The sequence below is a fragment of the Thalassophryne amazonica genome, chromosome 17 (genome assembly GCF_902500255.1).
Source record: "Thalassophryne amazonica chromosome 17, fThaAma1.1, whole genome shotgun sequence".
In the NCBI taxonomy this organism is placed as follows: domain Eukaryota; kingdom Metazoa; phylum Chordata; class Actinopteri; order Batrachoidiformes; family Batrachoididae; genus Thalassophryne; species Thalassophryne amazonica.
In genome coordinates, this window is record NC_047119.1 from 52,921,773 (window position 1) to 52,938,461 (window position 16,689).

The 16,689-nt window shown below is 41.3% G+C and overlaps 1 protein-coding gene across 1 annotated transcript in view; it reads left to right on the forward strand.

Annotated features, from left to right (window-relative positions):
- Positions 1-2,463: 2,463 nt before the first annotated feature.
- LOC117529421 (BCL2/adenovirus E1B 19 kDa protein-interacting protein 3-like) overlaps positions 2,464-16,689 on the forward strand; it is a 36,795-nt gene continuing 22,569 nt past the window's right edge. Inside the window, exon 1 of the mRNA XM_034192198.1 lies at positions 2,464-2,706. Coding sequence (XP_034048089.1) covers positions 2,649-2,706 — 58 coding nt within the window. The 5' untranslated portion in view covers positions 2,464-2,648. The remainder of the gene's footprint in view (positions 2,707-16,689) is intronic.

Genomic DNA, 16,689 nt, shown 5'->3' on the forward strand with positions numbered 1-16,689 from the left:
CTCTTCCATTTCAGAATGATGGAGGCCACTGTGCTCATTGGGACCGTCAAAGCAGCAGAAATGTTTCTGTACCCTTCCCCAGATTTGTGCCTCGAGACAGACCTGGCTTGGAGGTCTACAAACAATTCCTGTGACTTCATGCTTGGTTTGTGCTCTGACATGCACTGTCAACTGTGGGACCTTTATATGTAGACAGGTGTGTGTCTCCAAATCATGTCCAGTCAACTGAATTTACCGCAGATGGTCTCCATTTAAGCTGTAGAAACATCTCAAGGATGATCAGTGGAAATAGGATGCACCTGAGCTCAGTTTTGAGCTTCATATCACAGGCTGTGAATACTAGTGTACATGTGATTTCTTAGTTTTTACATTTTTAATACATTTGCAAAATAAACCTCTTTTCACATTGTTATTATGGGGTATTGTATGTAGAGGTTTTGAGGGGGAAAAAATGTCATCCATTTTGGGATAAGGCACATAACAAAATGTGGAAAAAGTGAAGCGCTGTGAATACTTTCTGGATGCGCTGTAGCTCACGTGCTGCTAAAAATGGATGGTGGCATTTGTGTCCACACGTGGCTGAGAAATATAGCGTGTTCTCCTCACAGATGTGCAGTGAAGAGTTGTGTTCATGTTTGCTATCCCTCAGGCTCGGGCGGCCCAGACTCCACAGATTTTTTTTTCATTACTATTATCATTATAATTTTAAACATTTTCAGTGCCTGTGTGTTCCATCTCTGTAGTCTGGTTTCTCTTTTTTTCAGCAATACTCGGGTATATGAGATTGCCTAATGAGAACGGTGGCCAAGAGAGGCCACAAAACTTACAAATTAAGACAACACTTGGAAATGCTGACACCACTTATAAATAAAATTGCAAATTGAAAACACAAATATAATTCGCAGCGCAGAGATATTTGCTTTAAATAAGTACAATGCACACAAAAGCACAGATGCGTTGCAGGTAGCTACAACTCAATAGAAGTACTAACAATTCCCAGAGGACTTTTGTTCTGATGGACTGTTAAGTGTGTTGTGGTGCTCTTTTTATTTGTATGTATTTTTTTAAAACCTATATGGATGGCAGAGTAAGTTTATTTTCTTTATTGATGGTTTTACTCTTAGGCAAGCTATATTTTATCATTTTATTTGTGATGCACTCAACAGTCCATCAGTAAAGGTCCTCTTTTTTTTTTTTTTTTAATTGTTTTTAATGTTTTGTGGAACCTCTTTTTGTGTTGACTGTACTTCTTTCATTGTGTTGTGGCACTTTGCAACAAGTTTGTTTTTGTGTGCGTTCTACACTTACTTGTGTTGTCTCAGTTTGGAAATGTTGTGGCCACTGTAAATTAGAGATATTTAAAGAAAAAAGATGTCACTAGATTTTGTTGCATCTGATTTTATGACGTTGGACCTCATGTACTTTGAGGACTTCAAAGTATCGTCTTCCTTTGCATTGCACTGCTGCACAGGATCACGTCAGTGTGCATCGAGGAACTCTTGAAGTAACACTGGGCTATTCTTTGCAGCCGACCCCAGTACTTGGGCGTCTGTGTTTTAAGACTGCAGTAAACAAAATAAAGATTTATGGCACTGAGTCTATTAAAATGTTAAAGTTACCACAAACTTTTTCTGTAACTGTATGTGACTGTGCAATGAGCTGGGAACTGTCTGCAGCAGTTGATGTCATTATTTCGGATTATATGGGTGTCTGTAACAAAAAGAATAGTTACGGTTTTAACGTAATTACAGCTAATAATAAACTATTTTTATGCACCTTGTAATTGCATAATTGTTGATGCTAAGTTTTCCTTTTATCCAGTGCTACATTAAAGTCCAGAAGCATTTTTTAGATCTTCAAGATTTTAAAGCAATGATCTACTGAGTGGTAGCTTATATTTATGCCGTTTTATTTATTCCTATGCTTTGGCAGAAGCAGGGATACAACATGCAAAAATACCCTGTAAAATGGAGTTAGTGAATAAAGTCCAGTTTAACAATATCTCAAAAACAATAAATGCTGTCGTATGTTTGCAAATAAAAAAAAGGGATGTATAATGAGGTTAAACTAAATAAATGTAACTTTTATTCTAAAGAATGTATCGCTTTGGCGCTTATGTAGTATTTATGGTTGCAAACATTTAACTGTTGTGATGCATGTTGATTTTTTTATTCACTGGCAGAGCAGAAGAGTACATAATAATGGCCCCATGAAGGAAACTGGACATTTGGAAATATGGAGAAATTCTTTTTTTGTCAGGATGCTAGATAATTCTGCTACTTTGCTAATGATCATACACTGCAGTATAGTGTTATCAAATGTAATTTTGGCACATTCACATTCCTCAGTTTTTGAGATTGTCCTCTTGTGAAACGCGCTCTCTTCATTTTTCCCCTCATGGTGGGAGGCGGGTGGTCTGGCTGGTTCTGTTTTGTGGGAGTGAACTCTCTGCATCCAGGCTGAAGACTCTCTGGTCTCCAGTCCGGACCAGCTAACGCACGAAAACAAACAGCGGGGGCGCTGTAGCTGTCAGCTCGGCTCTCCAAACAAGGCGGATCCGTCAGCTGTAAAAATTGTTTGAATGTTTGCAGTAGTTTGCCACTGACTTGAGCCTTTTATGAATCCAGCCTTTATTATTAGGCACAACGATGTCCGACACTGCTAACGACACTTCCACAGAACGCAACGGAGACTCCGGGCTGAACGGTAGGCTAAACTCTCACCCAATTTCTGTCAGCGTGTTTTCTGTGTGGGGAGAACACGTCGGTAGTACGCAGTTTTTATACAATAACTTACTGTAGGGTTTAATTAGACGGTAGTTTAATTTGATTCGTTTTGTTGCGTTTATTGACAGTGTTTGGACCAATGGCGTAACCACAGGCGGTGTTATCGCTTGATTGGCAGTCGGTTAAGCCAATCAGCCATGAACTCAAAAGTGAGGGGTGGTGGGTTTTTGGGAATTGTCATTAAGGGTAGATGGAAGAAAACAGGACCCGGGTGGGGGGCTGCAGGCTGTTTAATTTGCATTCCTCATTTAGTCTGTAAATGTCACATATTAGTAAAGAAAAAAATGACCACAATTTCTTAACGCTCAGCGTAATGTCTTTAAATGTGATATTATCAGTACCAGAGTGCACAGTGAGACGACAAAGCTTCAAATATTCACATTTTAGAAGCGATTTTGCTTGTTAAATAATTTTAATGATTGTCAAAATAGTAGTTGAGCGGTTTATTTACCATTTCAGATTACCCAGGATTTTTTTTTTTTAAATCACTATGGGTGGGACATAAATAATAGATTAAATCAAAAATATTTGTTACTGTCACATCAGTGGGGTTTTGCTTCTGTCTGTTACATTATTGGGAGTGTAATGCGGATTTATTTGAACATTTATCTTTACCAAACTTAGTGATAATTATAGAAGAGAAAGAACTGCGAGCTAATTTTTTAAATTATGGTGTTCTGGTTATAAATCCAGTACAGTTGAGTTTCCTTTACAAATGACCAAAAGAAACTCAACTGGTTCCAGCTTTGCTGATGTAACCTGTGTTCTGTTCTCCTTGTATGCAGTCGGATCACAGAGGGCATCTGGTGTAAAGGGAAGCCAAAAGAAATGGAATGTTTTTGGACAGGGGCACAGCAATTTTTAAGAAATTATTGTCACTTATACAGAGTATCTCAGCCTTCAGGGGTCCCCAGCACTGCACATTCAAAAGTCTCCCAGTTTGAGAGGTGTCATTGGGTTGAACAGTCTTGTAGTGACTCGGAGAAGAGTGATGGACTCTGGTCAAACCTGTTTATTTTCCACTGTTTTTGATAAGATGAAAATGTCTGATATCTGTGGACTCCTAGATACTATGTAAGTTCTACTTGTGCACCAAGTTACCTGGGTGCATGTTGGCCTGGTGTGGGAGCTGCTCTAAGCAGGAGCACAAAGCCACTCAAGAGTGGTCAAAGATGCAGAGCACATCAAGTTGAAACTGCAGTCTGTGCTCACCCTCTGCACTCTGAGTAACCGGTCAAAGGTCCAGAGGATCCTGACGGATTCCAACCATCCCGAGTATGTGCTATTTGCTGTAGCGCCATCCAACTGGAGGCACCAGAGCATTTAGTCCAGAAGCAACAGGATAAGAGACAGCTTTTACTGCTAGGCTATTAGACTGCATGAATCTCAGTTAAATATGAGATTTGGATGTTGGCAATTCACATATTTTACTTCTATGCATTTACAATGTGCATGTATTGATATAGTGTTTGTATGTATGTGTATAGCAGGGCTGCCACAAATTATTATTTTGATAATCGACTATAGTCACTGGTTATTTTTGCAATTAGTTGAATCAGATCATATGTAAATTGCAGCTTATTGCACCAGCATGCAGCTGTTATGTCTTTGAATGTTGCTATTGTTTATTGTATAATGGCTCAGTGGATCCCTGTCATTTGCTGCTTTGTATGTCACGTGACATGGATTATTCGTCACATTTGTGTTGCGTTGCTTTTAGTGTCCAAATACAGTTCCATTTACCGTGCAAATTTGGTTCCATACGTTTTGCACCATCGCACACTGCAAACCCTGCCCACGCACACACTAGCAAAACATGGCAGTGTTTGATTTGCTAATGGATGACGATTTGAACAAGCTAACTGACATTGCTAATTCTTTTAACACACACACACGCACACAAAACAAATCCACTGCACCATAAGCCATCTAGAGGTATGTAGAGCTGTTAGGATGAAAACCTGGACAAATTTCTGACGCTATTGTTTTGCTGGACTGAGGAAGTACACAGTCTCTTTTTTTTTTTTTTCTTCTTCCTTTTTTGGAAATATCACGGACTACATCATCAGAATTATTTTTGAACTATCTAAATATTTTTCCAAGTTGAATTGAGAGCAATTTTGGACTCCTGTTTAAAGTTTGTGTTGGACTGTTAACGTCAAAGCACCAGTGACGAACTCCAAATATACTGGGGATACCAGTCAGTATCTGGTGTGACCACCATTTGCCTCATGCAGTGCAACACATCTCCTTCGCATAGAGTTGATCAGGTTGTCAATTGTGGCCTGTGGAATGTTGGTCCATTCAATGGCTTCAATGGCTGTGCGAAGTTGCTGGATATTGGCAGGAACTGGTACACGCTGTCATATACGCCAGTCCAGAGCATCCCAAACATGCTCAATGGGTGACATGTCCGGTGAGTATGCCGGCCATGCAAGAACTGGGACATTTTCAGCTTCCAAGAATTGTGTACAGATCCTTGCAACATGGGGCCGTGCATTATCCTGCTGCAACATGAGGTGATGTTCTTGGATGTTGGCACAACAGTGGGCCTCAGGATCTCGTCACGGTATCTCTGTGCATTCAAAATGCCATCAATAAAATGCACCTGTGTTCTTCGTCCATAACAGGCGCCTGCCCATACCATAACCCCACCGCCACCATGGGCCACTCGATCCACAACATTGACATCAGAAAACCGCTCACCCACACGACGCCACACATGCTGTCTGCCATCTGCCCTGGACAGTGTGAGCCGGGATTCATCCGTGAAGAGAACACCTCTCCAACGTGCCAAATGCCAGCGAATGTGAGCATTTGCCCACTCAAGTCGGTTACGACGACGAACTGGAGTCAGGTCGAGACCCCGATGACGAGCATGCAGATGAGCTTCCCTGAGACTGTTTCTGACCGTTTGTGCAGAAATTCTTTGGTTATGCAAACCGATTGTTTCAGCAGCTGTCCGAGTGGCTGGTCTCAGACGATCTTGGAGGTGAACATGCTGGATGTGGAGGTCCTGGGCTGGTGTGGTTACACGTGATCTGTGGTTGTGAGGCTGGTTGGATGTACTGCCAAATTCTCTGAAACGCCTTTGGAGATGGCTTATGGTAGAGAAATGAACATCCAATACACGAGCAACAGCTCTGGTTGACATTCCTGCTGTCAGCATGCCAATTGCACGCTCCCTCAAATCTTGCGACATTTGTGGCATTGTGCTGTGTGATAAAACTGCACCTTTCAGAGTGGCCTTTTATTGTGGACAGTCTAAGGCACACCTGTGCACTAATCATGGTGTCTAATCAGCATCTTGATATGGCACACCTGTGAGGTGGGATGGATTATCTCAGCAAAGGAGAAGTGCTCACTATCACAGATTTAGACTGGTTTGTGAACAATATTTGAGGGAAATGGTGATATTGTGATGTGGAAAAAGTTTTAGATCTTTGAGTTCATCTCATACAAAATGGGAGCAAAACCAAAAGTGTGCGTTTATATTTTTGTTGAGTGTATAGATATATATATATATGTGTTATATATATATATATATATATGTGTATATATATTATATATATATATGTTATATAATATATATATATGTGTATATATATATATATAATATATATATATATATATATAATATTATATATATATATATATATATATATATATATATATATATATATATATATGAACTAATGTGCTATCACTTTGGACTTTAGTGTGTGTGCAGTGTGCGCTTTCTTCTGACATCCGCCCAATCTGGATCCAGTTCACTCCAAGATTCAGTGGGGTGCTTCCATGCCCTGATATCAATCTGTGGTGCAAATTTGGTAAGAATCCGTTAAGTATCTTTGGCGTATCCTTCAAAAGGCTGTATAAAGGGAATCTTGATCCAGAATCCACATCACATACAAGATTCAGTGGAATCTTCCATGCCCTAATATCAATATTTGGTGAGAATCCGTGAAGTAGCTTTGGCGTAATCCTTCAAAGTCTATATAAATGGAAATCTTGATCCAGAATCCGGATCACCTCCAAAATTTAATGACGTTGTCAGAGCTGTTCGGAGTTGGACCTGGAAAGAACAACCCAGTTTACACACACACAGAAAATGATCACGCAAGAGACACTGAATTTCTTTTTCCTGATCAGGAGAGGTCAAACGAGAAGCTCCTTCAGCAAGAACTGTCGTCTGTCCTGAAGGCCCCGCCCATTTGCTTCTCCTTTTTATTGAATATAGTTACATACAGCATATAGGAGTGACAACATCACAAAACAATGGAAAGACACAAAGTCTGGTCTCACATTGATATGAAAACTGTTATGGCTTTGAGCCCTCAGTCTCCTAAGCTTCCCATAATAATGACCGGTGTTCTGGTTACAATGCTCTTCCTCAAGGCTGAACCATTAATTAAAGGTACACATCTGCGCTTAGCAAATACATGACCCTAGCAAAACAGTCTGCACATTCTGGCAAAACAGTCTGCACATTGACTGGTCAAAGATCATCTGCTCACTTTCTTGTTTGACAGTTTTATTGATCACTTGAGCCGTTCAGTGGTGTATATGATTGCTTTTGACACTAAGTAATTATTTAAAGGAATAATGGTACATGAACTTTCACACATGCATATATGTATATATGAAAAATAGAGAACAGAATTAAAGACATGATCACAGAGAGTACATCAAAGTAAAGACATTAATATTTGATAATATATATTAATAATATAGAGAAAACCCTGTCAGCTTCTTCCATGCCCTAATATCTATCTGTGGGGAAAGTTTCGTTAAAATCCGTGCTGTAGTTTCGACATAATCCTCCTGACAGCCAAATAAATAAATAATCGCCAGTCATTTTATTACGTCCTTGGAGGATATAAAAATAGGCGCCAGGTCTGATCTTTCAAGGAGCATGGTACATGCGACAAAACATACTCATCTGTGGTGCTCTGTGCTGGCGATGTGCGAGGTTTAATCTGTTAACATGAGCAACGAAATGAAAATCAACATGCAACACAACTGTGACACTTGCAGTGTGTTTCAGTCCTAATGATGAAGAGCACCTTTTAGGTTAGATGTTTATGTCATGTTCCCTGCATGTGTGTTCTTCCATCACCTGAACATTCAGATGGATGGTTGTTAAAATGGGATCTGTAATGTTACGCATTTTAGAACGTCACCTTGGCTTATATCGTCTTTGCTGTTGGCTTAACTTCTTGGAAGTTACTCTGATTCAGCTTTACCACACGTGTGTGTGTGTGTGTTGGGGGGCAGTGACTTGGCATGTTATTTATGGCCTCAGTGACTGGTGCACAGACTGTTTGGACATGGGGAAAGTGTTTGAGCACGTAGCACTGTTGGAACATTGTGGCTGGCTGAGCCTAAATGAGGCCATGAAACAAATTTTCCAGCCACTTCTTATTGTCTTTTTTTAATGAAATATACACATTTTCCTGAATATGATTCAGTTGCTAGTGATAGCTATGTTGCTGTCAGTTGTTTTGGTAAAATGTCAGAAAGTATTGAAATTGTGTGTGCCACTTTTGTCATAGACTGGTGTGATGTCATCATGTCTTTCCTGAGAAACAGACAAAAATGCAACTATATTAAATAAATAAATAAATAAATAGCAAAGAAAAAGTGGAAAAACCACCTTTTTCAAGCTGGAGTGAGTATTTGGTGCTTTTGGTTGGGGTATCATTTTAATACACTGTCATGTAATATTATATTTACAATAAAAGTCAGTACGTTGTTTACCATGAGCAGTGAACATGTGAACCCTCTTGAGGGCTGGTGTTGGTACATTCTGTGCAGGCCATGTAAGCTTTCCAGTTGAGACAAATGATAATCAGTTCAGTATTGAATTGGAATGCTAACACTGTCGGGGTTGAAACACCTATACGGTATAATGGAAGCTTATGGAAGAACTAATTCTTGTTCAGGCCCAGAGGGGAAAATTGGCTGATGTGGTATGTCTGTGTAGGTTCTCAGTCATCCAGGTCATAGTCATCTCTGGAGCTTGAAAAAGGGTGACTGGACTTTTTTAAGTTTATTGAAGATGTTTCACCTCTCACCCAAAAGGCTTCTTCGGTTCAAAAAACCAAAAGGTGGAGAGTCCCAGGTATATAAACCCCAGTCAGGGCTTTTGTCCCTTGGAGGTGGCTCGTGCTTATCACCAGATATGTAGCATGAAGCGGATGAGACAGGACGCCAGTCCATAAGCAGGTTACTTCCCCAGTCAAGGCTGGTACCCATTTCCATGTGAGTGGACTGTTTGGGTCCATGCAGATGAAATGTCTTGTCTAAGGACAAAGGCAGTTCATGTGACTGAAAGTCTACTTTCTCACTCAGCTACCTATGGGCCAAGCTAAAAAACAAAGCAAACAAAAAAAACCAAACCTCAAAGTAAACTGCTTCTTGTTGCTACTAATGAAGTGAAAATGATGTTCCAAGTGTTTGAGAACATTGAAGAGTTTCCCTATGAAGGCACTTGTGTGCATGTTTACCTCAGTCATTTAAAAACGTTTCATGACATTTACTAACTACACAGGCACTGACTTACCAAAAAAAGTACTTTTAAAGTTTTGTTTTATTTTAAGTATGCCGTCTGTATACCCAAGTATGCTTACACTTTTTTGGTAAACCTGTCAGTGTAAGCTAAGTTCTTTGAATATATGTTCAGTATATCCCTAATAAGAACATAAGTACTGAATATATACCTACTTATTTTAGTTTAAAAGAGGTATAGTGCTGGTAAATTCAAATAAACATCTTAAACATTCTAAATAAGTAAACATGCTATCATTTATTATTGTACTGTTGCACTGTTCACCATGCAAGTTGTCATTGGAAAGTGTACTGCACTTTGTTGTTATTGTTGTTGTTGACTTGTCACTTCAGCTCTACGTGCTGAAGTGACAGTACCCTCCAGTATGGCACGCTGATGGTACATTGACTGTTGGCATTTATGTCGCAATAGTACAGTACATGCTGTGACACTGGAAACAAAAACATATTGTGTTTATCACACAGGGAGGCCTGCAGCATCTGTTACTGGACACCATGTTATTCATGGAATTTCCTGGAGCTCTCGCATACCCCACCACCATTTTTTATCTAATACCTGATCTCATCCAGTGGGAGGCAAAGTCAGACAACTTCCCCTCTCCTTCTGCGCCACGTTGTCAGTACATCAAAGAGGCCACAGAGAGGTCACGCTCCTCCAAAGCCCACCCAACAGCTGATGGCAGCTCACTGACCAGAACGTTCGGCCCCACCAGTACCATGGCAACATGGTGTTAGTTCACAGAGGGAAGACGATGAGCTGCTGCCAGCAGCTTGGCTGCAGTCCACCGCGTAATCCGCAGAATGGGAGCGAGTGCTGAGTCCAGGCCTTTTTTGGGGGGGGGGGGGGGGGGGCTGTGGCGGTAAAGTGGACATTGAATTTTAGTCACCTGAAAGGTTACAGAGTTTAAACATGGTGTTTACTTATTGTCCAGCAACCCGCTGTAGAAGCTTTTGTTTGTTTTGCACCTTCCTCTTTTTTTCCTCCCTCCCACCACTTTTTTGTCATGGGGAATAAAAGAGAAAGTATTTTGACAAATGTTTCTCTTTCTGCCACTGTTGGCGTGGTGTAATCTATGCTTTTTTGTGGTTTAAGTGAGATAGCCCAATATTTTTGAAGTCATAATGTTACAAGAGCAAAGTTGTTTGCCGTGGTTGACATTACCACTCTACAGCTCCTCCTCCCAATAGACCGTTGTTGCATTGTTTGGCACATGCGCACGGAGTACTCTGCAAGTTGCTCATGTTGAACATTGTGGGGAGCAGAGCCTTTTAATGTGGGCGTGCATCCTCCGTGTACAGTGGTGGGCACAGCTAACCAAAAAGTTAGCTCTAATGACCGCTAATCCGCTAACTGAAAAGTTAACTTTTATAAAGCTAAACCGCTAAAAAATTTAGTGGAAGCTACAGCTAACCGCTAACTTTTAGTATTGACTCAAGTACTTGTCAGCTACTGACAAGCCGATTTTGAGTTTAAGCACCGCCAATGCTTCTGAATAAATTCAAAGGCGATCACAGACCCAACACAAACAAGTCAGAGCTTCTGTCTTTGTACGCCCTGCCCTTTGCTGTAAGTGTCATTTACTTTCAACATGGAACAGCAGGGTCATGTGCCAGAAGACATCAAAAGCAAAGCCATTTTGACTTATGGTTTAATTTATAAACCAAAGTGATTCCGGACAGTTCATCGACATTAACATCATTTTTACAAAGTGAAAAATACTGCACATATCTATTAGTTTTAAAGTAATGCACTAATTCTGAAGGTTTGAGCATTAATGCACGCAGATGCCAAAAGGCATTATGGGAAAATTAGCCTCCTCTTATCACTGGTTGGTTGGTTTATTTATTTGTAAAAACCAACACACAAGTTACTGTAACATGTATGTTGGTTTTTACAAATACATGTGTATTTGTAAATGTCATTTTTTTCATTTGTAAACAAAAACAGGCGTTTTGTTGTGTGGGCCGCCGAAGAGGAGGTACTGCTGGCCCACCACCACCAGAGGGCGCCCTGACTGGAGTGCGGGCTCCAGGCACCAGAGGGCGCTGCCACCTTATGGGAGCAGCCTGGGTGACAGCTGTCACCCATCACTGGACACAGCTGTTCCACTCAGCACGGAGGTATATCAGTAGGACGGCGTCTCCACCTCAGTGCCGAGATATCGCCTTGAGTTTAAGGTAATCCTTCTCTGCAAACGTATACTAAAGATAAACCTTGCTAAACCTTTTCAGGACAGCTGATTACAGAAAGCAACTTGCTCAGATAAGTACTCACCTTTCCTGCTTCTGTGTAACAAGAGGTGGAGGCGGCTTCGCCCCTCTCCATCTACTGGGTGCGGTCGCATCCCTACCTGTGTGTTTGTGCTCTTTCCCGCCAGCAGTACCGGATCCGACGAGCGAAGGCAGTGGCCACCTGGGAATTCGGGACTTGGCGGTTCCAGTACTTCTGGGTTTCGGTGGCAGAGGAGATCTGGGTGGTTCCGGTTCGACTAGGACGGACGTCTCCTACCTTCGAGCCTGCCCACACGACACCAGCAGATTTCGGCTTACACCTCCAAATTATTGATTGTTGTATTAGTTGTGCTCTTTTCACAACAGTAAAACTTGTTCTTTACTTTTCTCCATTGTCCGTTCATTGCGCCCCCTGTTGTGGGTCCGTGTACCTACACTTTCACAACACATTTGCTGCAAAACTGAAAATTCTGTTTAAGTGTGATTCAGCGCAATGAATAGCGACCATTTGATAGTTGGTCGCTATTCACACACATCCAGTAGATGGCAGTGTTCTATGCGTTTTCACCCAAAATGCAAAACTAGATGACCATCTGTCTGTAACCCTTGGAAAAGACACTTAAACTGTGTCATCTCTGTCCACCCAGCTGCAAACGGGAGCCAGGCTTTTCTTGGGAACTTACCTGTGTCCCATCCAGTCCCATGTGAGCCGCAGACTCATCTGATCCATATGCAGTCCAGGGGTAATACCGGCACCAGTAGGCCTTTGCCTATATCGCCTTTAATGCTTCAATATTATGTCTAGCCCTGTTTTAAAAAACAATTGGTATACAACATTTGTGTGGTGGTGTTGTGGGTAGTGTACTCCAAGGTAGAGGAGACTAAGGGTTCATTGTGTTGCTCAAGGACTCTTAAACATTCAGACATTGAACCCGCTGACTGTTTATTGGACATTGCTCTCTTAAAATCTGAGATACTAAACGGTTCCCTTCACATATTAAAGTAGGCAAACTAATAATTTTAAGAATAAAGCAAAGACTTTTGAGGAACTTGTTCATGTTGGCAGCTTGTCTACACTCAGGAAGTGATATGGAATAATCTTGCTCAGTTATACTTGGGAGGTTTAACAAATAATACAGTGCTTCCATCATGTTGGCACTAAATTATCATAATTATGAGGCATTATTGTGTGGTAGACTGTAATTTGTTATTCATAAAGTTACAGTGTTGTTGTCTTTGCAGTACTGCTTAATTCTGAAGGTTTTGTCTAGTGCCCCCCCCGTGTTTGTATCACAGCTCTGATGTGCTTCGCCACTTTGTCAGCTGTCTTCATGTACAAACAGGGAACCACAGCGTCACGTATCACAGCGAAGCAGTAAAATCGACGCCACATGCACACAGTGAGGCATTTACTGCCATTTAATCACACAGCAGCTTCTTCATTCTAATGCCTTCCAGTTTTTAGGACGCAGCAGCTGCTTCATCCCTCCTGTTTTTTTTTTTGGGGGGGGGGGGAGGGGGGATAAAGACCTTTTTGTTGCTGTGGTTTGTGGGACATCTTTGGCTTTTTGGACAGTGAATGCTCTTTAAGACTGGAAGGCTGAATAAACTAGTGGCAAAATGAGGAAAGGGTTTTACTTATAGAATTACAGGCATTTTTGAGAAAAAAAGTTGGCAAATAGTGTTACTTTGTCAATTTGGGTGTGCTGATTCCGAACCTGCCATTTGCCAAACTGTATCTGTCCTCTGATGACCTTGAGAGGTCATTGAACTTTGTACCTGTTGACCCAACCAGAAATCCCACTTTGAGCATGTATTATCAACCTGACCTCATTAATAATGCACAAGATGCTAAGAAAATTGTCAAATCTTCTAGATTTGAATATTTCAAATTCTAATAACCTGCTTTTCAGGATGTCCTTGACCTTTGGTGACCTTGAGAGGTGGTTGACCTTTTAGATTCCTCCATTTAACTTCATTTCACAGAGAGCTTGTTGATTGTCAATTGAAATGTTTTTAATTATTTGTCAAACTTTGTCCCAAGTAGGGATGGGTATCGATAAGATTTTATCTATCGATACCATTATCGATTCCGCTTATTGATCCGATTCCTTATCGATTCCCTTATCGATACCTTTTGTGAATTTTTTGTGTACTAAAAGTAGGCTTTACAGGTTTTCTATATCAGAGGGTCAAAGAACCTTTTCTGATGGTGCACCCGGTCTGTGGAACGGTCTTCCTGCAACCGTGAGGCAGTCGGAGTCCGTGGACATTTTTAAGTCAAGACTTAAAGCCTATTTTTATTCTCTTTATTATGAATGTTTTTTATTTTTTTTTTATCTGTTTTATTCTTTTACTTCTGTTTTTAAATTATGGATTTGAATTTTTGAATTTTTATTTGTTTTAATTTTTTTATGTTGACCTGTTCTATGTGATGCCCCTTGAGACAGCTTTTGTTGTGATTTGGTGCTTTATAAGCCGATTGAATTGAAATTGAACAACATTTTATTGAGTCTTAAAGTAAATAAATGTGAAATTGGTCAATGGATCCTTAAACTTTGGACATAATAAACTCTACATGGTGGATCCTTGATCTCTGGACATAAATAGAAATAAACAAAATCTGTAGTTATTGTCAAAAGCATTTCCTTTCAGACATTATTGGCATGAATGTCTTTCAATACATCTGAGCTGAGCTCTTACAGCTGGCTGTGCTGCACGTCAGGATGTAATTTCTAAACAATGCAGGACACCTCATTTTGGGAGGAAAAAACATTTTAGTCGATTGTAGTTTCTTGTCTGTATTACAACGTTTGTAAGAGGTGTCATTTTATTTAAAGTGGCAATTCGTTTTGAAGTTATTAATTCCGACCGGATTCTGTCTTGGCAGAGAGCCATGCAGCATTTGGAGCTGTGCCAACAGAACGGAGGACGATTTTCATTTCTTGACTGCAACGAGACAAGAGTCCCAGTTAGTGACTTTAATCCACACAAAAGTGACTCACGATATTTTAATGGCTTTGAGAGGGGTTAAGAAGTGGACTTGCCGTTTCTGAAGAGCAGCGAATCAAAGAACCAACGAGCTAGTGGATCAAAGCATTGCTTCATTGGTTCACACTTCAAAGTGGTATCGCGCTGCAGAAACGGTTGATTACAGAGCAGCTGTGGGGTCTGTAATCAACGTAGAGGAATGATCATTTTCCCGACAAACACCCCCAAAAACAACGGCTGCTCTGAAGGACCAATAAGGGAATTGTTAAGCAAAAAGGCTATTGATATCGGTGGATCAAATCATTTCTTAACAATACTCGATAAGAACCGGTTCTCGATAACCAACCCTAGTCCCAAGTTTAGATAATCTCTTTTGTTAATATAATATTTATGAAAATACATAACTTGGCCTTTGTGACCTTGAGTGATTACATAATTAACCCTGTGGGTATGACTGTTAATTCACGCACGAGCATATGTTTGTGTCTAAACCCATGTGCAATGAAGTTCTGCAGTTTTTTATGCATATATTTAATTATTTCAGTTATCAAACACTTATCACTCACAATGAAAGCAACCCTGCCAGACAGAAGCTTGATTTGAAGGATGAGAACAACATCTTAGCCACCTTGCAAAGTTTTCTTGTCTTTGCAGATGAACAAGGATCAAATCTGCAGAATGTTGCAACAAAGGATGTGGTACCAGAGAGCATCAGTGGCTTTCTACTCAAGGTGTTGTGTGGGCCGCTGAAGAGGAGGTACTGCTGGCCCACCACCACCAGATGGCGCCCTGCTTGGAGTGTGGGCTCCAAGCACGAGAGGGCGTCGGACCTACTGGGAGTGACAGCTGTCACACATCATCAACACCAGCTGTCACTCATCAACCACATCCTCCATAAAAGCCGGACTGCAACTCCACCTCCCCGCCGAGAAATCAGCTACCACTCAGGTAACCTTCTCTGCGGTGATTTTCTGTGACTAAACATTGTTCTGTGTGCAGCCGTTTTCCTGTGGCTGCTGGATTGGCGGATAGTGTGAGCGCGATGTCTTTGCCTCTCACTCCTTCCAGGGAAGTGACTGACAGGAGCTGCACGGGTGATTCTGTGTCTGGAGGTGGAGGTTTTCCCTCCTGGACGAATTAAGCACTGAAAGATTGGTGGGTGTGTATTCACACACCCACCATTAACTATTTCTGTTTCTGCCAGCAGTACCGGGTCTGACTGCTGAAGACAGTGGCCACCTGGGGCGCAGGACTTGGCGGCTCCGGTGTTCTTCAGATCCGTTGGCGGTGGAAACTGTGTGGGATCCGGCTCTTCTCTGGCCAGACGTCTTCTATCTTCGAGCCTGCCCACACATCACCTTGTGTATGATTGACCATCCTCATCCTCTGTTATTGTCTGTATTTCATTGTGCGATTCACAACATTAAATAGTTACTTTTTGGCTTATCCATTGTCCGTTCATTAACGCCCCCTGTTGTGGGTCCGTGTCACTACACTTTCACAACACAAGGCTTGACAGAAAGGTCAAGATCAGCTGATACAATTTGTCAGACACAGGCTTGAAATTGGCCAAGATGGCAAGAGAACAGTTGCTTTCACCGAACCTTTGTGCAAGAACAAGTATATTACCTTTGCTTCTCTCTTTGACATAGAGCCCAAAGTATCTTCAACCACAAAGACGGCTGTATGTGCAGATAGGAAATATCTGCAACGGGTACTCACTGCATGTCAGGCTGGAAGGGATGGGAACTTCGAGGAAATCCTCAAGAACGAGCTGCTGCCTTCTCCTCCATCTGTGGCAGATATGAAAGGAGAACTTTGATCTGGTCAGAAGTCTGTCTTGGCGGATTCATTGATTGGAGATATTCTTTATCCTGAGTCCCTGACTTCCAGGGAAATTGGTACTGATGGAACTATCACTGTTGATGGTCAGGCACATGTCATTGCAATGGGTAAACCATTAAAGGCCAGAATCTTTGGTGATTTGGCTGAACTCCATAATGAACTTGGGGGCATTGTTCAGTCGCATTAATGTTACCTTCGACAGATATCAAGATCTCTCCATCAAAAGTGGTACAAGAGACAAACGTTCTCACAAAGTTGTAGCAGT